The following is a 24978-nucleotide window of genomic DNA, read 5'->3' on the forward strand; positions in this document are numbered from 1 at the left end:
TGCAGCACCAGCGGACCTTCCGATAACGAATGGTGACACTCGCAGAGCAATATGAGGTGGCAGGATGGGGTTTTATGTGTAGAAATCCACCCGGATCGGCGGGAGCTTTAAGCCAGAGCCAGAGCGGCCATTGCAGTCCGGCGCAACCTAGCGCCCCTGGGACAACAAATTCTCTTTTTTTTTCTTCTCATTTTATTTTAGAGTGCTTCGAATATGAAGCACGTGTACTTGTTTAACTCTCTGAAAACAGAGAATACCTGCAGTGCTATATTGTAAAACCCCTTACATTCATAATGTGGATGTTTGTGTTGTTTTGTTGTTTCTCTTTTGTTTCTCTATTTTAGGAATGAAAAATATATATGCAATCAAGTGTTGAAAACCACACACTTTTTTTGAATACTACACAAATGGTGTAAGTATTTTCTTGTTGTCTTGTATGTCTTGACGAATGCTCTATAGACCTGGCTGGGCCAGAAAGAGCAGAAACATGTCGACCATTTGTTAAGAGATACAAGGTGATCCAGTAACTTGATTGACCACTATATCCAACTCTTTTTAATAACATTACCTCTGCATTTCACATTAAAGTTTTTCACTGGAGAGGTATTGTTTTTAGTTGAAAAATTTCTTTCTTTTTTCACCTGCCCTCTGGGGGTGTCCCTTAATCTCTCGACGCTGCTACCCAAACCAGAGGTTGCCTTAGGATGAGGCCGGCATATAGCACGCAATTGGACACCCGATGACTATGCCATAACTCTGAACGTGGGGCGGATAACAGATATATACTGCATTTAACATCATAGCGTTTATGAAGGTGATCCTCTACAACCAATGGTTATGAAGCTTTAAGTGTCCATTCTCCTTTCTGATTAACTGATTTGCAGTTGCCACCTGTTTCATTGGCATCCATGAATGGCCAATAAGCCTTCTCAGGCCTCAAGCAGCATAATTCTAGTGAACTGTCAAAGTTATTAATATTGCAGTATTCAAGTCAGAAGGGTATTCGGTCTATCTTTCCATTGTCTGTCACATGTATATTGCAAGGTCAGTCCATCAGAACTGCACCTACTACACTAGAACTACGCAAGGGTCTATTTCTCATCAGTAGTTCTGATGGATGTTCCAGCTGAAGGTTCTTCACCTTATAAGTGTTCCCAGGCATCAGACTGAATCCCAACAAATTTCATAGCGTTCTCCGTTGTCTACTAGTAGAGGTTGCTCCATCTCTGCTCCAGAAATGGTGCATGTGTGATGTTATTGGAGCGATATACTGGCATCTTGTCTCAATCCACCGCCCCCTCACTCCTCCCACACACACACACATCAGTTCCCCTTTTCCCACACCCATCACAACGGATCCAGAGCTGCAATTTGTGAATTTGCTCCAGTCTTCAGAGTTTTCATTAAAAATGTTCATTAAAAAAGTGTTGTGTGTAGTGCTCCTGTTGTTCCTGCAATGGACAGAAATGTATATGCCAACCCCACAAAGTCAGCCTCTGGTGCCTGGGGCTGAAGCACGATTCAAAGTCAGTGTAACAAATGCAGCTTCATGAATACCAAGACCATTAAAGAATGAATGGCCAAACTTTCTATAGCCCTTGTGCATGAAGAGCCTCAACCACAGTTAACGTCAGCCTCGAATTCTATCAGTTTTAAAATCCTTTATGGAGAGGAAGAGGAAACACAAAAAGAGCACAAAGAGAGCTGTCCTGGGTGTGTCTGACCATACCTTAGACATTAAGACAGTGCTATCTTCTAAGCTAGTTTATCTTGTGGCCTCCAAATAAAATTGCTGATTTTTATTTATGTGCTAAAACGAGGAAAGAATAGCTATTATGTTGGTACTTGAGTTCAATTCTCGAAAGCATCAGAGTAGATGCTGTGTGATTCAAGTGAAGACTGCTAAGGAAAATCTTAATTAATTTTGGGTATGCTTTGTCCATTAAATTTACAGTGACTGCTGTATCCTTGACTAAAAGCTCACCAAGAACTGCAGCCTTCTTAATAAATTTTCACTGGGCCTCATGTAATCGCTACTGTAATTGGTGAGATCAAAAACTGATTTAATTACATTGCCCTGTGGATATCTCCCATAAATTGGGTTTCTGTTGCATTGCAGGAAAATACCAGCATACTCTTCAAAATATTGCTTGGTAATTACACCCTTAATATAATTCAAACATGTGGTACCGGAAATCTTAGCCTGCCTCCTAGTATTATAAAACTTCTCCAGGGATCTTCATTGTTTTTGTTTCTTTATTCATCTTCTCAAAATAAACTAAGTCTCTCTTCAATTTTAAATTGAAGCTTCTAGCGGTCTACCTTTAAATTATTTAATTTTTTCTGAAGACATTTTGTTCTTGTGAGACTACAGTCTTGCTCTTATATTCTTTAGTGACATGGTAAGACTCCCTTAAATTACAAGCTCATGCAAGACACTCACCCAAGCCTTACTCATCGGCCGCCTTGATTATGGCTAGCTGGTTTGAGGCCGTAGATGCAGTTACTACAAGCCTTGTGGGACAACCAGCCATAGGTTGTTCCAGTTGGCTACCCCTTAGCAGCCACTGCTTCCAAGCCACTTTAGTTAGACCTTGCAATATCATGGACACAGAGTTGGTAGCAAGATTCGCCATCTCCTGCCCCACTGGCAGTCCATAACATTGGACAGGTGGATACTTCAGATCATTCAAGGGGGGTTACTCTATACCTTTACTAAAAACCTCACTACCCATGCCATCATCTTCAGACTGGCTGACTGAGGACCACCTCTCCCTGCTTCATCAGGAGGTACAGGCTCTTTTGTCCAAAGGAGGGCCTGGCTTGGCTGCTCGGGCTGGACTGTTCCCATTGGAGCAGGGTCAAGAATGATTTTCATATAAATGGACTCGACTGAGGTTGCACAGTGTGCAAAATACCGATGGACTTTGATGTGGACCGAGTAATTACCAGTGGCTGAGATTAATTCAAACATTCAGTCCATCACATTTTGTATACCGTAGGATGTCGCCCTAAGTGGGATGGGTGTACCCAGAAGTGGGTCCTGTGCACACTGTCACTGGAACCAAACTATTCCTGGTGGATGACCCCATAACAAAGACGAAACTGGTCCTGTGTTCTTTGTGTTCCGGTTCAGGGAGGACTTGACTTTGCAGTTCGTGCTGAACTGTTCCCATTTGAGCAGGGTGAAGACTGATTTGCATGTAGCCCATATATGGTCCAAACTGAAGTGGGATGGTGTGCAAAATAATGATGCACTGAGATGTGGCCCTTAGTTATTTCCAGTGGTTGAGAAAAAATCAAGCATTCCATCCATCACGTTTTGTATACTTTTGGCTAAATGAACCATTGAGTGTGTTGGCATCAGAAGTACGTCATGGTAGGTCATGGTTGCTATTCCTGCTAATTACTGGTTCTCAAGAAGAACTTAGGCCTCCGCCTATTTTAGACCTGCATCCTCTAAATTTCTATCTGAAAAAGAAGAAATTAAAGATGTTAATGTTAGCTTGGAGACTGGATGGTTGCGCTGGGCTTGCAGGACACTGGTTTCCATATCCCCTTACTGCTGGCCCACAGGCGCTACCTGCTGTTCATGGTGGGCTTTGAGCTTTATCAGTTTTCTGTGCTACATTTTGGCCTTTCCAGTACCCCTCCCGTGTTCACCAAAGTGATGGCAGTTGTTGCCGGACACCTGAGGATGTTTGGGGTTCCAGTCTTTCCCTTACCTCGGTGAGTGGCTGTTGAAGGCGGGCTCGCCCCAGGCAGTCTTCTCCCACCTCCAGGCTGGCGTACCACCTGCATTCGCTGGGATTCAATATAAACATGCAAAAAGTCACACCTGACTCCCTCTCAGGCGCTTCCTTTCATCCGAGCTGTTTTGGATATAGTTCAGTTTCAGGCCTATCCTCCTGAACAGCAAGTCCAGGGTTTTTGGGTTATGATTTGGATGTTTCAGCCTTTGTCCAGGAATTTGGTAAGACTGACTCTGAGGCTACTGAGCCTAATGGCCTCCTGCTGGAGACACAAGCCTGATGGCATATGCAGGCTCTGCAATGGGACTTGAAGTCCCAGTGGGCGCGGCTTCAAGCAAATCTCTCTGAACTGGTCTCGATATTGGAGGGAATTACAAAAGACATACAGTGGTGGCTGATTGACCACAGTTGGGTCAGCTGCAGACCCCTCTCCCGTCCCCAACCAGAGCTGACTGTTGTGATGGATATGTAACACCTGGGATGGGACTGCCATCTGGGAGAGGTGGCAATCAGAGGACTCTGATCTTGGGTGGAGTCTCTGATCCCACATTAGCTTGCTGTATTTGAGAACGGTCTAATTGGCATTGAAAGTCTTTCTTCCTTCCTTCCATCAAGGGGAGGTTAGTTCAGGTGTTCACGGACGCCACTGCCATGTGGTATTGAAACAATTAAGGCAGGGTGGGGGTCATGGACCCTGTGTCAGGAGGCCCTGCATCTCTGGACATGGCGGAATCAAGAGGGCATTTCCCTGGTGGCTAAACATCTGTTGGGTCCTCTGAACACCTGAACGGACAAACTCTGCTGTCGATGCCTAGCAGATCATGAATGGTGGCTCCATTCGGATGTGGTGCAAGGTCTCCTCAGAGATTGGGGAGAACCTTGATTAGATCAATTTTTCACCACTGAGAACACTCAATGTCAGCACTTCTGCGTGCTGGAGTTGCCAAGGTGACTCTCGCTCGTCTTGAGTGGAGCTCTGGCGATTCCACTCCAGCCCATAGTTCTCAAGAAGATCGGAAACAACTGGCCCATGTTTTTCTTGTGGCTCAGGATTGGGCACATAGCGTATGGTATCCAGAAATCATGAGCATCAGTCCTCCGGTCTGGCTGTCTTTCAGAAGGCTGCAACTTTTGCAGCAACAGGGCAGGGTTCTGCACTCTGCAAGTTCATGTGCTGAGATTGAGAGGTGACAGTTGTACGTTTTTGACCTCCCCCCTGAAGCCTGTGATGTTATTCTAGCAGCTAAGCGTCCCTCAACCAAGACAGCTTACTCATGCCATGGGGTAAATTTGTATCTTGGTCTTGCATGCAAACAAGTTAATCCCCTTACTGCACCCTTACCTGGAGGGTTGCTTTTTGTTCTCTCATTGGCCCGGGAGGACTCTGGGTCCTGTTAAAGGGTACCGGTCAGCCATATCTGCATTATTGCAGTTGTTGGATCAGCCCTCTCTGTTTAAGTCACCAGTTGTTACTTGTTTTCTGAGGGGCCTACTGCATCTGTTCTCTCTCAAACCCCTCCATCATGCCCCAGTGGGATCTGAATCTAGTTTTAATATTTCTTATGTGTGCACTCTTTGAGCCCTTGCACAATTGCCTTCTTTGCTTATTACCCTTAAAAACTGCTTTCCTACTGGTCATCAAATCAGCCAGGATGATTAGTGAGCTGCAAGCACTTTTGGTGCTCACTCCGTAAACACCTTTCTTTCCAGACATACTGGTGCTGAGAACACTTGCCTCTTGTTCCCCCTCACCCTTTTAAAGAAGAGGAGATACTCTACTGACTCGACTCAAAAAGAGCCTTTTCGTTCTACATTGGTCGTGCCAAAGAGTTTCAGGTAGACTATCAACTGTTCATTGGATTTGTTGGGGCAAAAGAAGGGAAGGCTGTGCAGAAATGGAGCATCTCACGATTGATGGTGGTCTGCATTAAGATATGCTACGCACTCCCTGAGGGCTTGCTTACTCGTTCTATAAGAGCCAAGGCTATGACCACTACAATAGTTGTCCCTGTCCTGGACATGTCAGGCTGCAACGTGAGCGTCTGTGCACATGATTACCAAACATGATTGCCTGAACAGTCAGGTCCGTTGTGACGGGCACTTTGTTCGGTCCTGCTGAACTTTCTGGTCTAAATCTGTTTGCCAGAGAGGTATTGCTTGGGTATCTATTCTAAAGTAAGGTATTTGCAGCTACAAGTCTCTATCAGATTAACAAGTTACTTACCTTCGGTAACAGCTTATCTGGCAGAGACTCTATGTAGCGTCAGATTCCTTACTGATCCTCCCTGTTCTGCGAGAGGATTTTTCCATGGTGGATAATCCTTATGAGATCCGAAGAGGTACTTCTCAAAGTTTCCAGATGTATTCTGATGCTTGGGGATAATTCTAAGATGAGCAATCTACGGCTAGATAGTCTCTACTAGTTAAGGCATTACTGAAGGTAAGTAACTTGTTCTTTAAGGTTGACATCAAATTCTAAAACCCTCTACTTGAACCACAATGGTCATAGCTCGGAAGGCTGTTGCCTCCCTTTCAAAAGTTTAAATGGGTTCACTTCTGTCTTGCTGGGAGGAATAATTCTGTACAAGCAAATTGTTCCAAACCTTTGGATAAGGTCTTTCTTTCCAAACACGGTATATCTTGTAGGATCAACATAAAGATGCGTTTCAAACTTGGTTGAATCGGTCCATTACACTGGGGGTCTTAAAGCGTGGTGTAACATGTTTGATTCAGTACTGCTTCAAAAATCCTTAAATCTCAGCAGATTCCAGTTGACTTCCATTATTGGTAACAGTAGGTTCCCGAAAACTCTCTTGAACAAAACTTGATTGCATCTTCCGAAGCAGCCTGGCTTGAAAACGGATCTTTCACTGGGAATGCTGATCAATGGCAATGAGGCTTTTTGGCCTAGTTGAAACACAAATACGGATTCCCTCTATTTTATCTCAAATAGTCAGTAGCCCATGCACATGTCGACTTCCTTTTCAATCTCATCATTTTTTCTTTTTGCAGCATTTAAAGTAAGAGAATCAAAATCTACATGGAATTAATCAGCTACATGTCTTTGGGGATAGGATTACGCCCAACCCATACTTATTTGCATTGACCTGCCTTTGCATTTCTTTCCCACACAGAAAGGTTCAGGCCTTACAGCCTTTGCTGTTTGTCCTTTACTATCAAATTCTTGTTGCTTTTCTTTACCCGCCAATAAATTCTGCTAATTTCATAAACCAAATTCTCAGAGGGTCACACTTTTTTGCAAAATACTCAATAAATTGACTGTAGTAATCACAAAAGATATTCTTTTTAAATAGGGGTGACTTCTGAATGGGTTCAACCAAAAAAAGTTTCAGTTTAATGCCAGAAATAGAGTGCCCTAGTTAATCAACTTCTTTACAACGTAATCTCCACTCATTTTGTTTTAGGATTAATCTAGTCTGTGGAAGTCTTTCACAAACTTTGCAAGTTTGTAACTTATGCTCCACCACATCTGAGGCAAAAAAACAGAATGCCATCCAGAAAACATTTCAATGCAGTTTTCCATGTTCATGAAATATCGAAGCTAGGGAGTATGGCATTCTCTTGTACTGGAATAACCCATAAAAAGTCATAAATGCATTCAAGGATTTGGATTTGGGCGGCTCTTTCTCGTGATCCGCCACTCTCATCTGGAAAATACTTTTGCTCCATCCAGTCCGGTAAGTACCCCATTGTTCCTTGGTAGAGGCTGACAAATGCTGTATTATTTTTTTGCAGTTTTATATAGTGCAAACTTGACCCGAAGGTATTAGAGCGCTTTACATGAGCACCGGTTGCATTACAGAAGGACACATTCATTTTTTGGCACGGGGAGATTGTGATTTGCCTAGAATAAAAGGATGTTTGAGCCACCTGCCAGGCTCGACCCTGGTTACCCAGCTTCAAAGTCGACCGTTCTAGCCATTGTTGAGTACTCTAAAAACAATACATAATCTCACTTTTGCCTCCTTTTTTAGGTCGAGCAGACGTACGCTCAATGCGTGAGCATTGAGAGTGTCTGCTACAGACCTAATGTTGCCCGTATTCAGGAGACTGGACACGACTCAGACGCGCGCTTTTGCAGTCTCGGATTTGACCGCGGGAGCGCGCGTCTGAGCCGCGCTTGCGCAGATCAACTCACAGCCCCTGCTCACACACAGCCAGCCCCCACCCCTCTGCATGCACGCATACACACAGGCGCGCGCGCGCACACACACACGCTGCCGCCCCCCACCCACCCCCCTGCATACACACACACACGCTGCCGCCCCCACCCACCCCCCTGCATACACACAGACACGCAAGCACGGAGCCCCACTCACCGGACACATCCAGCCCCCACCCCTCTGCATGCACGCACGCACACAGGCGCGCGCGCACACACACACATACACACGCTGCAGCTCCACTCACCGGGACTTCTACTCCGCAGGACTCTTCCGACGTCAACGGGCACAGGGACACGGCACTCCGCTCCTTGGCTTCCCGGGCGGACGCCGGCTGCACGCAGGGCTCTCCTCTCTGCACCGGAGCCATGCGCCAGCCACTGAAGCCTGCCTCTTGGGAAGCGCCGGTCGCGTGTCCGGCCCCGCCCCCGTCCCAACAAAGGTTGCCTGGCTTCCTGTTGAAGCCGGGCTGCTGCGGTGAGTTTGCTTTGTAACCCTTTCCTGTCTGTAGACACGTCACCCTGGGCACCGCAACAGCACATAGGACTTCGATATGTGTAAAAGTTGTGTTTTATTTTATTCGCCCGCTTTTCTGTGCTGACACTTCCTTGTTTCCCTGCGCTGCAGAGACCCGGGGGAGCCCCTCGTCCGGGTGACTTGCATTTTGAATGGGGAATGTCATGGCGCTTCGCGTGTCATTCATTATCTCTGTCCCCGCCTCAGACCAGTTTCTGCTGACGTTGATATTCATGCAGTCTCACAGTTATTCTCACGTTTCAAGTCATGGAGAATCTGCGTAATTTATTGGCTGAAACATTCTTGTTTGTTTTGTGGCTTCATGTGTCTGGAATTCCTGCGTTGGTGTGGGACACTAGCGTCCCTCTGAGTCTTGTTAACTGTTCCGGTTTGCAGTTCATGACATTTGACCCCAGGCCGCTCTTACATGCTTCCTTTCCACTCCAGGTGCAACAGGCATTCTTTTACCCTGCTGCTGCCAGAAACAAGGTGGGCACACATAGATCCATCCCTAGTTCTTCAGATTCCCTGCTGTCTGGTTCTATTCAAGGGAGTGTATTTGAACTCAGTGACTGAGCACAGCTATGTACAAGCAGACTTGCACAACCAGTCAGCACCTTCTGTGTGTGTGTGTGGTTGGAAGCTCTTTTGCTCTCTTTTCTTCACCGGTAGAGATGTGGCTGTTGAGCCGGAGGATGATGTAACACTTACACAATGAAAAGAGTCTAGCTAAACCTTTATTCCGGCGCTTAATTTGTAAAATAATATATGCATAAAAGTGCCGGAGCTCAGTTTTCTCGGGAGTTAACCACAGATTCTACTGAATGCTGGGATTGTTGAATACTGAGGCTGCCTTGTTTTGATTCCACCTCATCAACTTTTCTTACACCACTTTACTCTTCCTCTCTTATACCTCACTTTCCAGGTTCTTTTTCTTACCCCTGCTGCTTTAGTACCAGTTTTCTTATCCTTTCTTCCTTTTTAGCCTTTCTCTGTTGTGCTCTACACCAAAGTCAGATGACGAAAAATAATTCTTGGACCTTAAAAATAAGTACTGGTGCCCACTACCTGCACTACATGCCCATCCCTGTCTGTTTTTAAATCTGAAACACTCAGCTGTGTTGTGTTGGAGGCAATAGGCTTTTGCAGTAACATCAAGATCTCTGTTGTGACACTAGGTGTGGAACCGGAGAACTACACTGCCAGCTTCTCCTAGTCACCCTCACACCCTCACTCACCCTCACACCCCCCTCACCCTCACAACCCTCACACACCCTCACATCACCCCACCCTCTCACATCCTCGCACACTCACCCTCACACCATCACACACTCACCCTCACACAATCAAAGCCTCACTCATCCTCATACACCCTCACACCTCCTTGGCCACACACCCTCACTCACCCCCTTCACCCTCCCTCACTCACCCTTACACACCCCCTCACACACTCCCTCACACACCCCCTCACCCACACCCCCCCTCACCCTCACACCCCCCCTCACCCTCACACCCCCCTCACCCTCACACACCCCTTCACCCCCACACACACCCCTTCACCCTCACACTCACCCTCACACACACACACACCCTCACCCCCTCTCACCCTCACCCACCCTCACCCACCCTCACCCACCCTCACTCACCCTCACTCACCCTCACTCACCCTCACTCTCACCCTCACACCCCCTCTCACCCTCAAACACCCTCTCACATCCTCACCCCGCATCACTCATTCGCCACCACAACATCAATCTGTGCAACCATTCAACAACTACTTCAAATATGTTCTCTCAATGTTTCAAGCTTTATTACAAATGTAACAAAAACATGTTAATATTTCACTTCTGTTCTAGGAGTTTTGTAGCAATAAAAGACACAGAACATAATCTTCACAAGTTATTTACAAAACTTTAAGCTATTGCCATTATAAATTATAATACCTTTTATTTAAGTATTAATTATGTAAAAAAAAATGAAAAGCCATTGTTATTTGTAATATCAATACATGTAAGTCACGTAAATACAACACATATTGCATTACAAGTGCAATATGTGTCACATTTGCAAAAATTATAACTATTGGCATTGTAAATGACAAAGCTATTAATTTCGCTATTTTCAAAAACAAAACCTAACTAAAAAAATTTGTCATTTACAATTCCAATAGCTCAAACTTTCCTAATGCGAGACCTATTGCATTGCAAATGCTTGTTGTACAGACTGTAGGTGAAACCCATCCAGAGGATTCAATTTCTTCTGCGATATCCTCCTGTATTCGTTTATCTCTGAACTCTGCTTTTTTACTGATAGGTACTCTTCTCAGTCTTTGACAGCTTGCTACCTTTTTTAAGTTTAATACTGTACGTAGGTTTCTGAGTCTATCCAGCTTATCGGTAAAAGCTTTAGGGAAAGTATTTTCTATGCATTCTCTATGATCCTACCCCAAAATGCTTGTTTCTTGGCTCCATGGTGTAGAAAGGATTCCAAATCACACTGATTTCACCTCCTAAAATGTCTACCCCTTTCACAGATACTTATGCCACACTGTTTTTAAATGTAGTCTCAACCCTTCAGAAACCAATAGTATCCATTGTATGCGTCTCAGATTTTCTTGATTAATATATTCATTTTAAATGAATATGCCACCAAATTGTTCCAAAGCTCTCTTTTTTGTGATTGTCCAAGGAGAAACAGAATCCACCATTAATTTCAGTTCCCTTTCTTAAATCTATACAACACATGCAGGAGGTTTCTGCTTGGGTATGTATTCAAAGTGATCAAAATTTTCCGTTGTTGATAAAACAAAACCATGTGCTTTCTGTGCTTCTTTAGAACTGTTGTGAACTTCATCTGCACTTTAATATACACAGGCAACAGAAGCCTAAACCCTCTCACCTATTTATTTCGAGATTCTTGCAAAGTGTATATCGCCTACAGTTTCTGCAGCCCTTTCCATTAGCAGGACACCATTTTAAAAATGCAATATTTGAAGAACTGCCACATTTATAGAACATATTTCATATAGCAGATTTCTTACACTTTGAGTCTTCCCTGGACACCTTGCTCGAAACTCTGCATACTAGAAGTTCTTTCTTTCTCACTTTTCTTCAATGACTTGTCTGACCCAAGACTCTGATTGCTTGATTTCTTTTGCAGTTTTAATGGCTTCTTTCAAGGAAGGCTCACCACATCCCCATAACTGTTCCCTGTTTTTCTTGCTCCTCAAATTAACAATTATTTCATCACTTGCCTTCTCGTCTGCCATTGATTCGAAATGACAAAACTTGGAAGGAAATCATCACAGGATTCACTGTCTTCAAGTTTAGGTATAAAATGTATACATTTCCAAGGCGATATTGGTGTTGGGCTTGCATCTCATTTCAATACCTAGTACTACTGATGCTTTCTGAAAATCATTTACCCTTCCTCGACCTTCATGTGAGGTAATACATGATTATGCACTGAACACTTTTGGCTGGCAGAGTCCAAACAATGTAATAAAATGCTTTTGCATCAGTTTACTTCAATGTCATATACATGTGTTAAAAACTCTCTTATATTTGCACCATGACTGAGAGACCTCTTTGGATTGCAAAAACTTGGCAGGAGAATCAAACTTTATTTCTGAGCAATAAAAATGAAATATAAGCAACAGTAGAAAAACTATATATTTCACTTAAGATGGAGAAATCACCAATTACCAAGTCTTAATGTGAGACTGTTAATGTATTTGTATCCGAGAACTCAATTGATTGAACTAAAATATGACCAAATTCTCGTGTGCTCCTTTTTGGTCAGTGGAATAGTAATTGTTATCAATTGTGTGCTACTTACAGAAGAACATATAGAGAAGGGTGTCCTAGTTTGGTTGTGTGCTCATAGATCTAATTTAGGATTTGTACTCGGAAAACTCTGTGTGCATCACAGAATAGTCTGTGAGGAAGTGAGCACTATATGAATTGTATGCACATCGCAGTCAAAGTATCTACGTGAGTCAGTGAGTTTACAGTTATTTTTAACAATTGTGTTTATATCACGGTTAAATTGATGATTGCACAGGTCCCCGCTTAGCAACAGTCAAGTGAAATTGTCAATTTAAAGCGCATATGTGCGTTGGTGGAGGTTCAAGCGACAGTAACCTCTGACTTTATCGAAAGAGCAGCCGCCTGCTCTTCACTCAACTGAAAGTTGTGGAAAGACGTTGATGGCTGTGAGAGCCGAGACGCCGGTAAGGTGGTCAGTGAACATGCAGATGTTCAGAGGACCCCTTGCAAGTCCACATCAGTGTTGATCTGAGCACCATGATTTAGGACACTGTCGGTGGCTCATATTTCTTATTTGTGAGTAGCCAACAGATGTGCAGCACTACATTTTGCCTCTTGGATTTTCCGCAAATCTGTTGACTTCCTAGAATTTGCTTTTAGGCAACTCTTTCAACTTAATTGTCATAATGCCTCCCTAATTGACATTTCTTTGGAAACACCTCATTTCCCAGTCAAACTGTTTGTTTGCTGTTAGCTAAACCAGTGACTAGAAGTAGGGATCTTTTCAGATTTCAGTATTCTTTATCTTTTGTCTCGCTGTTAAAAATGATCTAATACTTGCAGATCTTGTCTTTACGAATTAGTTGTCTTTGTGTTTCGCTTCAAGGGCATCACGTATCTCCTTCAAAACACCGACCAGACACAGGGCTTTGTAGTTGTTCGTCCAGCTCAGAATAGCCTATTCCCATTTCAGTTATCTATGTAGCAATTTTCCTTGAGAGAATAGTTTATCGGAGGAAAATATTTTGTTTCTGGTGGAGTACCCCGCGGTCTGAAAGATAATTTAATCTATATATTTTGCAAGCCATTACATATTCTTCTGCTGCAGTATAATCAACTTAATCTTACTATATTTTCATATAAGATAATCTGTTTGATCTCTTCTTTTCAGTGTATGGGCTTTTTCCAATTATAACTTCGATTGCACTATGATAAGAAAGTTAGGTTTTAAGGTTCCTGTGGCTGATAAGCCCCTGCTTGTTTTCCACAATGATTAAGGAATGCGGTTCTTATGAGACCTTAACTAGATTTGTGTCGTAATATAGTGAGAGAAATGCTTACTGCTGTCATGTGTCCAAAGCAACCTAGAGCGGCTCAAACACTAAACCAGGGCTGCAGTAATCATTATTTTTTATTAGCCTTCTATAAAGCGCTGGCACAAACCATTGGGTAACTGAGCACTTTACATGACCGCATTTTTTTCTTGAATGACAATTTTTGTTTCTTTTCACTTGGAACGGTTTCAAAAGTTTTCAAAAGAACGTTTTTGTTTCACACAGGAAGAAAGAAAACACTCAGGCCAGATACTATAAAGAACATCCTGCCTGATTACATAACTGCTTGCACTATAAACATATCAAAGAATGTAATAACCAGCGACGATGATATAACATAAAGTGAGTGTCAGTGAGTTGTGCTCATTAAATAACCTCATTTCAAGAAATGTAATGCCTACATTCAGTAAACTTTGTATAAAAGTTTGATAGCTAATGGAGAGCAGCAGACATCCTCCATCAACCCTTGGAACAACAACTAACTCCCCTGACAATCCTGTGAATTTGTTGCGCCCACTAAGAAAAAATCATCCAAGTAGTGTCATGATGTCTTTCCCCGCTACATTTGTAAACAATTTCTGTAAAAAGGAACTGAAAGCTACAAACAAGAAACGTTAAACTAAACAGCCCATCGGCCACGACTTGTCAATAAATAATTACGCTCCAACCTGTATGCCCATCAACTCGTCCGCAGGGTGAACCAGCAGTAGTGGGAAAGCCGATTTAACATCACATTTTACCATCAAAATGCCTTTTCAACCCGACAGTCGCCAACTGAACAACTGTGTCAGCAGACATTCAATGCACCTGTCCTGCACACCTCAGGAATTAAATCGTTCTCCTTCAAGCTATCCGGCCACGAAAGGTGATAAATAAAAATGAACGTCCCCTGCTCTTTTTTTAGAATTCGCCCCAGTCCGTGAGATCCTTTAGTTCTCTATTGGCCAATCAGCAAACGACTCTTTCATCCTCCTTTCTCCCATTTCCTTCATCAGTTTGCTCCATATCAATTCCTCCTGACCTCTCATCAACTTCAAATTGTGGCCCAGTGGCACACCCTGGGACCCTCCTAACACAAACTAAAACCAAACTGAAAACTGGGCAATAACAAATCCAGTTCTGCCTGCAACCCCAGCCACTCCAGCCAATGCCTCAACCTCGCCACCTTAACTGGAGTACGCGCTCTTGCCCATGGGATTCGGTCCCCCTGCCTCTACCCCGCTTGCTGGGACCTGACCACTGACCCCCATGCTGACCACCACACTTCGAACACTCGTGTCGGTATTTACTGAACTCCAGTGAACACAGTCCTCTATTGTAAGACCAGCATGCCCCTCTGGTCCCCATCTGTCCTCTGCCTGCCTCACCCACCCAAGCTGGGGCGGGGCACCACCATAAGGGCTTATAGATAACCGGCCAGACTCTCACTGTATAAATCGATGGAGCTGGCCATTCAGGCATCATTGTTTGGATGAATAGCTCATAATCCAGCTCCCCAATACCCCATCTGCATCCTCCGCAAGGCGTGCCTGAAACTCCTCCTCATATCTGACCCAAGCCCAACATTCAAAAGTAACCTGCGCCTTACGCACTACATCGAGGTATTTAAACAAAGCCACACACTTCTCTAGATACATCTCACAATACACACTCGGATAGATGAGAATTGGACAGCAGCATTTCTCAATATTAACAAGCACCCTCAGCTTACGGGACAGCTCCTACTTCTTTTCTCTGTAGCCCTCCTTTGCCCTTATTTTCTGATGCAGAAGCTTAAAATTTTCAACATACTCCCCTTTCCATATTCATTCCCTAGTTGCTAACATCAGATGTGCTCCTAAGGGCTTTGTAATCCCCATTACTTTCCTTCTTGTCCCCTTCACCCATGTCCCCTTCACCCCGTATTCCTTCAGCCTGAGATTTTGCGCTCACTCCCTCCTTCTCCTTCCCATCCCCCTTGGCTCTTCTGTGCCTGTGTCTTCATCCTGCACGTACTTAACTTTTGACAAACGCAAAATCCCTTCTCCCTGCTCCTGTGTGTCAACTCCCACCGCCTCTGCACTCCAACTTCTACACCTCCTGTACCACTGCCCCCACAGAACCTGTCTTACCTAGCCTCAAAGTTATGCTCGCACTAAAGACATCTGTCCTGGCTCCAGTCTCTGTTCCTTCTGAGTGGACACCATCCTCGCTGTCATTAGAGCCATAACAGGCTGTAAAATGTCAACACTGTGCCCCGCCCCTTACACTTCCTGAGGTGCTGTCCACGACTCACTGTCCCCCACCTCTTCTTACACAATCTCCCCTTCCTACACCTTATCCTCACCATAATCCAATTCCAGTCCATCACCACACATTTGCCCACTGCCAGCACGCATGTCCAGCACCTCTCCATCACTCACTGTGCCATCACCAAACAGCACCTCATAAAGGTCCTGAGATGGGCTTTCATCTTGCAAGGCGGCCACAGATCCTCAACCGTGTCTCTTCTCTGATCGGTCCACCATCATCCCAGAGCCGGCTGCACTGAAGCAAACTCTGACTTCGGGCCATAGATGCCAGACCGCAGTAAACACTCCCGGTTCATCCACTGTCAACTCTGCTGATTCCCTGACCCTTTCCTAGCTGGCCCGTGAAACTGAATGGGGGGAGGGGGTCATGGCACCATACCCACCTCCGTGGCCCCCACCTTGAAAAACCGCCCCATCCACCCACGCCATAGAACACACAATGGGAACCAGTGACATGTCTCTGTATCTCCTCTCCCCACCCCCAGACACTGAAAACCCCGAAGTCAATCTCGCAGCTTGCCCAACTGGGTCACTCCCCACAAAATCTCCACTACCAATAGGGGACCCAGTCTGCTGTCTGCCCATCACTCCTTCCCCAGCCAAGCTTGGCCCAGGCTCCGCTATCCTCCATTCCTTTTGGGTATAATGTTCAGGGCTCCCCCTCTCCCTCCTTGCAGAGCTTGTATTTCTGCTTGCGCTGCATGACACACTCCTCCACCCTCCCAATGTCTTCTCCTTACTTTCCTTTGAGCAGATGAGCAGGCCATATTGACCACCGCAACTCTTGTTGATCTTCTGCGGGGACTTGCCACAGGCTCTACGCTAGCCAGTGCCCCAGCCACTAACCGGTCCGCTCTACCCGCCTCACAAAGAATCATCCACGCCTGCCGCACTTCCTCTTTGGTATCCGCCACAATAGCCACAGAACAACTTACAGCAAGCCACCGCAACTATGCAGAGCAATTTAAAAAAAAATCTTGTCAAAATGTCCCTGTCAGCCGGTGCACCATAGAACGAAAATGGCACCCGGCAACGGTCTGCATGTCCCTAACTACATAGATAAGCTTGCCCACACGCCCGCCAACCAATTAGGACTGCCCCCTGCTCTTGAACCCATCCACCCACCCGAAGATTCCACAAGAAGGGGGGGCCATCACCCATTGGACGGGATGGTGCATTCAAGAACGTCTGATTACTTGATAGTGTGTAAAAGGCTGCTTTAATTCGGGGGGGGGGGGGCAAAGATCTCGTGCTCTCTGTATAGAAGATTGACTTTATGCATTCTGGTTAAAGCACTACAGATGCTGCTTCATTTGTATGGTATTAGTTGGTGTTGAGCCACCAGGAGGTATTTTTGTACCCCTGCACTCTAGGCTGATGCTGCTATAGTAGGCACAAATAATGGAAAATGCATTTTTTAAATGTTCTTTTGTACGTTTTTGCCTAAACTGTCATGGTGCAGCCGCATGTCACAGCCCACCAAGATGTCCGATGTCTCATAGATTGACTTGCAGTCAGTAACTCTCCTTCAGGCTTTCACTGTTCATGTGGTGCATGGACTGTGGTCAGGGCTTTGGCATGCAGATTGCTCCTGGACGTGGTATTCGTGTACCTAAAATATGATTCATTCTATTGAGAAATATTGCAACAGTGTGTTTAATCCGAGGCAGTTCCCAGCAAAAAAAAGGTGCAAATTGCGCAGTAAAATACACAGACTTTAGTGATTATGTTTTCAGTACAAAACTGCTTGTAGGAGGATGATTTTTGTGCTTAGTAACAACCACCATGAAACATATTCAGAATCCATCAGGGTGAGTACTGATAAAATAAAACTGATATACTTCAAGTGCACTGGCCTTTTTAATTGTTCGAGCTGAACTATTGTGTAATTACTTCAAAGCATACATTTTAGGTTAACACAAAATACATACGGCATTTCTTAATGGGTGCATAACCAAACCAACCAGCATAAAGTCCTAGCATTTTCCACACTAAGGCCGTTGCACCTTTGCAAAATCTCCACATTACCATACCCATCACGTCCCTTGCCTTACAAATCTACATGTGACCATGCATGGATGCTGCATGGGAAGGGAGTAGGTGGTTCTAAATATGGCCTGTTCGCATGGTGGGTCACTGTTGCTGCACGGGAAGAACAAATGCATTATTATAATCTGCGATGTCCTGCACAGCTCTCACTGTGGGCAAATAAAAAAAATAAAGCAAAGCGGGTGGCCGCTTAACATTGGAATCGTTTGTCTCCCGCTTAACATTGACTGGTCGAAATGTTTTAAGGCAATGTAAAGCAGGACGCAATGCATAAAAATTCACCTGGATATTCTGGCTGCTGGAGCTACCTACAACCCCTTGCAAAAGGTAAAAATATGAAAGGCACAACTAAAACCTGGAATCGGTCTGGCATGATCATGCTTCTAAAACAAAATAAGGTATCCGTGAATAAATACAGCCGAGGTGGTATAACAGTTACTTGCAAGAGAAACTTAAATCCTTTATTACCTCAACTTTGTGCCCGGGCGTTGTCCAGTAACAGCCCTTTTTATAGCATTAACCAGTATGGTCCGATGCCCAATACATACAGAGTGTGAACCCAGTTGCCATTTACCAGTCCCATTCTCAAAGGCATGCGAAGTTTACTGTGATATAAATGTATACTGTTTGACAGCCCTCTAGTGAACCATGCAACCACATACTACTATTTCCCGTTCCTTCTTTTGGGCCCTCCCTTCCACCAGACCTCTGATGCGAATTCCGAAAGTGGTTGCAGTGTGAGTGTCACTTGACCTAATAAAAATTGTGGTTTCTGACACTTATTTCGTCTTTAAAATACGCACGCACCAGAGGCTCAAGTCAGGTTGGGCATGTTCTCAGGGGCTGTTTTTTGGGGTATGGTGTGCGGGCATTTCAGACCACCTTTACTTCGAGAATTTCCTATCATGAATTTCCATAATCCTGGTTCCAGAGTTCTATGGAAGCGGTCCATCTGGAAAAACCTTGGTACAGGTAGAGAAGAAGGCAGTGCTGAAAGAAATTTACAGTGGACGTAGCGATTCTAAACCTTGATTGCGTGTTTTTACACCTATTGCTCCACTTTGGGCACAGTGGAGGCACACGCCATTTGTCACGAAATAGGCTTAAGATCACACGAAGCTGGCCTTCATGCGAAGTTTTGACCTTACAGTGCCAGGAACCTATTGTGCACCGCCATTTTAGAGCATTTCTTTTGTACGGGATGCAGCATTCCCAAGCTTGGTGGATACCGCTGGGCATCTTGGAGTTCATGGCTGTCACCCTCCAGTAATTGGTCCCGGCTCCCTTCCATGCAAATATTCTCTTGGCTGCAGATACCAGAATACCTGTAGAATTTCCTTTATGGAGATAAATAGCTTGTATTTTGTTTTTCAATCAGGTATTTTAAATGTGTGGTAACAAGCAGCTAGATTCTTGCATTAATGTTTTGAACGTTCTGCTATCACATAGTATTAGTGTAGGTGTCTTCTTATCAGATAGACTTTATTTTTATTTCTTCAGCTGCGTCAGGGTGGGCTGCTTTACACGTTGTCTGACGCATGGAGCAGGCATTGCGACGTCAGAATTGAGCTCTAAGTTATTCCAGTAGAGTAGTAATATCATTTCCCTGTCGCAGGTTAGTGACGTCACAACTAGACTGAGAGAAATGAACATAGTACATACTATTGTGTAGGTGTTGAGAGCTTCCATGGATTTTAATTAATTATTCCTCCTCAGTTTGGCCACCGGAAGCAGCCGCTGCAACTGTGCCCTGCATGCAGCTAAACACATTCTTTGTTGTCTGCAGTACAGTGCGTTTTATTTGTGTATCATTGCAAATTTGAAATTGCTATTCTTTTTTTCAAGTTGTACTTAAATGTTCTTCATTTGTTTCTGTCTATTCAACTTTGTGAAGTGAGGTTTGTCATCATATGGTAACGCTAGATTTTGTGTGTTGTGTGTCTTTTTATTTCTCTTTTTTTGCTTCAGGTCTTCTGTGCAGCGTGTTGCAGCTTGAAATGCCAGCTTCTGTACATGGACAAAAAGGAAGCCCGTGTGTGTGTAATCTGCCATTCTGTACTCATGAATGGTAAGTGTGCGCAAGAATAGGGGCGTCTTGACTAGGCACTTGCTGCTTCTCCCCAGACAGCCAGTCAGTGGTACTTTGTGCACACATCATAAAGACACTGCAGCAAAGCCATGGTAAGTGAGCAGGGTTGTCATATCCTGTAGTACATGTGACCTCCCCGCGCCTTACCTTTGACGGTTTTTATAGGGGTGGGTAAAGGGTGGGGATTTGTTTCCTGAGACCCACATTCCCTTTACTTGAATAGATTGCCTGAAGTTCCTCTGCTGTCTGTGTAGACACTGGCCCTGTTGTATGGCGAGAACAACACTTCTGAATATACATAACCCCAAACAACTCACTGCGGTCTAAAGTTACCATTTTCTGTTCCCAGCGTTGCTATTCAACTGAAGAAAAAGACACTTTTGTGGCTGCACATTCATGAGGGGAGTAACTTCAGGGGTAAATGCATTCTTGGCGTGTTAGTTAGGTTTGGGGGCCCTGAGTTGGGTCTGCTATGCCTGTGTTATTTCTAGATTTCAATAAGGTTTTAACTTGTTCATTTTTTTGGATCAAGACCTCGAATATATATATATATATATATATATATATCTATATATATATATATATATATATATATATATATCTCTATATCTATATATATATATCTCTATATCTATATATCTCAATTAACAGGTTCCCACTCGTATCAAGAGAAACTACGACTTCCCAGTGCTGCTACATCCAGTTACGCTTTATTCAGAAGAAGCATCTACACACAGATGCTTCTTCCGACTAAAGCATAACTAGATGTAGCATCACTGGAGTGCTGCGGTTCTCTTGATACAAGTGAGAATCTGTTAATTGATTAACTTCGGAGCGCTGCATCACAAGCACCTCGCCTGTAAGGAAGCACTGTGGCATCTCACTGGATCACTGGAACATGGATTGCATATATATATATATATATATATATATATATATATATATATATATATATATATATATATATATTCACTGAAAAAAACATAGGTTATAGACCATATATAGTTAGGAATTAGCATTTACAAAACCTTGAAAATTCACTGAAAAAACCATAGGTTATAGACCATATATAGTTAGGAATTCGCATTTACAAAACCTTATTTTACTCACACAAAACCATTGAAATTCCATATATAGTTAGTTGCACTAACTATATATCGCGCACCCGCAATCCACTGCTGATGATGTCACATATTACATCATTCATGACATGGTCAGTGACATCACTGATGACATCACTGATGACATCACTGATGACATCTCAAATGACATCACTGATGACATCACTGATGACATCTCATTTGACATTACTGATCACATCACTGATGATATCATTCATGTGATAATACGATGAACCTCTTCAGACTCTAATATAACCTTAGATACAATCAGTGTAAACAGACACTCACAGACTGTCACTCATCCATGGAGTTACTCACACACCTAGTCAGTCAATCAAAGAATCAATCACACCTCCATTTCCTCAACTATACAGTTATACAAACTTTACTTATTCAAACATATACTAACACATATTAACTCTCTTATACAATCCCTGATACAAGTTCACAATGATCCATACAGCCACTCACGCATTCACTGGCTCTTATGCACAGTTATTTATATATGTCAACTCTCACATGTACTGTGTTTTACATATGTACTTACTTTGACATGTAGCACTGAGATATCCATTCACTCACCAATACACTCATGCACACAGTCAACCGCCCATACAGCTGTTTCCACATGCACTTTTGAAACCATACATCTAGTGAATCAACTGCTCACACATCTATGCACAGAGTTATACACCTCCCAGCCACCCACACACACACTCAGTCTCCCATACAAATACTTGGGCAACCAATCAATAACCCATATAGTTACTCATATAGCTACTTATCAACACATGCAACAGTTTACAGAACAACAGACATAATGATGCACAAATTAAGACAGTTTAGTCACTAACCCATGCACTCAGTGAGACACATTTAATCACTCACTCGTACAGTCAGTCATGCACCTACTAAATCCTTCATCCAGACACTTATACATCCACTCATTCTTCAATATGTAAGACATATTTTAACTTTACAGAAACATACAGTCACTGGATGTTGTCATCAGTGATGTCATCAGTGATGTCATTTGAGATGTCATCAGTGATGTCATCAGTGATGTCACTGACCATGTCATGAATGATGTAATATGTGACATCATCAGCAGTGGATTGCGGGTGCGCGATATATAGTTAGTGCAACTAACTATATATGGAATTTCAATGGTTTTGTGTGAGTAAAATAAGGTTTTGTAAATGCGAATTCCTAACTATATATGGTCTATAACCTATGGTTTTTTCAGTGAATTTTCAAGGTTTTGTAAATGCTAATTCCTAACTATATATGGTCTATAACCTATGTTTTTTTCAGTGAATTTTCAAGGTTTTGTAAATGCTAATTCCTAACTATATATGGTCTATAGCCTATGGTTTTTTCAGTGAATATATATATATACATACATATATAAACATATATCATCTGTATATCTATATAAATACAAACATAAATGCATGCATACATATACTTATATGCATTTTAGGGTTGTTAGGGCGTTTTCGTGTGTATTATGTTGCTTTTTTAGGGCTTTTGGGTCAATTAAGTAGGGTTCCCGGAGCCTAGGGCTGAGGGGCCGGTTCAGTTTCGTGCGTATTGGTGTTGGCAAGGTTTTGAGGGATTTTGGCGGTTTTTGGTCGAGATTTGGCCGTTTTATGGCTTTTTTTGTGTTTGCGGGGGGTGCGTATTCGGGTTGAAATTCGTCCCCGTTCCAGTGGATGGATTGGGCTGATTTTTGGTGAGATGTTAGGGAATCGCTGGAACTAGTGTCCAGCCAAGTTTGAAGCGGATCGGAGCAGTGGAAGTGCTTTAAAGAGCAATTTTTGTGCGGAGTAGCGAATTGTCATGTTATTCAATGGGAGTTTTTGGTGCGCATGGAGAAGGTGAATTTGGGTTGTTCCAGTTGCGCTAGAGGGACGGGGCTTGGGTGAGCTGTAGGGAGAGTGGATCGACAGGTGTGCCGAATTTTTGGGATTTGTTGGCCGAAGGGAAGGGTGTGCTTGGGCAAAGTCGATTTGGTGAAAACGGTGCGTTATTTACATGAAAGTTGAAAAAACACTAATAAAAGCAAAGCTAAAAAGCCACCTCATTACAAACAGAATGGCTTTAACTTAAACGAGGGCGAGATCTATTGCATTTTCAATGCTTGTTTACTTTGGTTCCATCAAGAAGGCATTCAGATGTGTCACACATTTGCCATAAATTCTGAATGTTAGCACTCTAGTTGCACATTAGATCACTGTAGTAAAGCTACTGCTCACCAGGGACGTCTGCTGCTGGTATTCAAAGTGCATGTTTCAGTCTGCATGTCAGAATGTTTTTAATGAAATAGAAGAGGATTTGAGAAGTCACTCAAAATGATCCCTAATTTTTCTTTCTGAAGCACTAATCATACTTTCTATGGCAAAATTAACCCCCTCATGTTGTTCCTTTTTAAATTGAGTGTTTTCAGACTTACCACTTCATTCCAATCAAGATGGCTTCTGGTGTGCCATACTTTTGTCATAAGTAAGACTGTTAGCGCTCTAGTTGTTCTTTAGAACACTCTGGGACATTCTGTCATTGGGCTATACTTGGGGTACATCTGGGTGATATTTGGGCTACATTTAGGCTCTTTTGTCTCTGGTGGCCATCTTGCAAGACTATGTCAGAATTTTTTAATGAAATTGAAGAGGGTTTGAGAAGTCACTCAAAATGTGCCCTAATTTTTCTTTCTGCAGCACTAATCATAATTCATATGGCAAAATATACCCCCTCATTTTGTTCCTTTTTAAATTAAATGTTTTAAGAGTTACCACTTTATTCCAATCAAGATGGCTTCAGGTGTGCCATACCTTTGTAATAAGTAGGACTGTTAGCGCTCTAGTTGTTCTTTAGAACACTCTGGGACATTCTGTCATTGGGCTATACTTGGGCTACATCTGGGTGATATTTGGGCTACATTTGGGCTCTTTTGTCTCTGGTGGCCATTTTGGGAGACTGCATGTCAGAATTTTTTAATGAAATAGAAGAGGATTTGAAAAGTCACTCAAAATGTGCCCTAATTTTTCTTTCTGCAGCACTAATAATACCTTCTATTGCATAATATACCCCCTCATTTTGTTCCTTTTTAAATTAAATGTCTTAAGAGTTACCACTTTATTCCCATCACGATGGCTCCAGGTGTGCTATACCTTTGTAATAAGTAGGACTGTTAGCGCTCTAGTTGTTCTTTAGAACACTCTGGGACATTCTGTCATTGGGCTATACTTGGGCTACATCTGGGTGATATTTGGGCTACATTTGGGCTCTTTTGTCTCTGGTGGCCATTTTGGGAGACTGCATGTCAGAATGTTTTAATGAAATAGAAAAGGATTTGAGAAGTCACTCAAAATGTGCCCTAATTTTTCATTCTGCAGCACTAATCATACTTTCTATGGCAAAATATACCCCCTCATGTTGTTTCTTTTTAAATTAAATGTTTTAAGAGTTACCACTTTATTCCAATCAAGATGGCTTCAGGTGTGCCATACCTTTGTAATAAGTAGGACTGTTAGCGCTCTAGTTGTTCTTTAGAACACTCTGGGACATTCTGTCATTGGGCTATACTTGGGCTACATCTGGGTGATATTTGGGCTACATTTGGGCTCTTTTGTCTCTGGTGGCCATTTTGGGAGACTGCATGTCAGAATGTTTTAATGAAATAGAAAAGGATTTGAGAAGTCACTCAAAATGTGCCCTAATTTTTCATTCTGCAGCACTAATCATACTTTCTATGGCAAAATATACCCCCTCATGTTGTTTCTTTTTAAATTAAATGTTTTAAGAGTTACCACTTTATTCCAATCAAGATGGCTTCAGGTGTGCCATACCTTTGTAATAAGTAGGACTGTTAGCGC

General features: G+C 43.2%; 1 protein-coding gene across 1 annotated transcript in view; it reads left to right on the forward strand.

Annotated features, from left to right (window-relative positions):
- Positions 1-24978, forward strand: part of ZFYVE9 (zinc finger FYVE-type containing 9) — a 656288-nt gene that overhangs the window by 375794 nt on the left and 255516 nt on the right. Inside the window, exon 5 of the mRNA XM_086952440.1 lies at positions 19862-19961. Within this exon, the coding sequence (XP_086808566.1) occupies positions 19862-19961 (100 nt within the window). The remainder of the gene's footprint in view (positions 1-19861; positions 19962-24978) is intronic.

This window comes from Lissotriton vulgaris, chromosome 1_1 (assembly GCF_964263255.1).
Source record: "Lissotriton vulgaris chromosome 1_1, aLisVul1.2, whole genome shotgun sequence".
NCBI lineage: Eukaryota > Metazoa > Chordata > Amphibia > Caudata > Salamandridae > Lissotriton > Lissotriton vulgaris.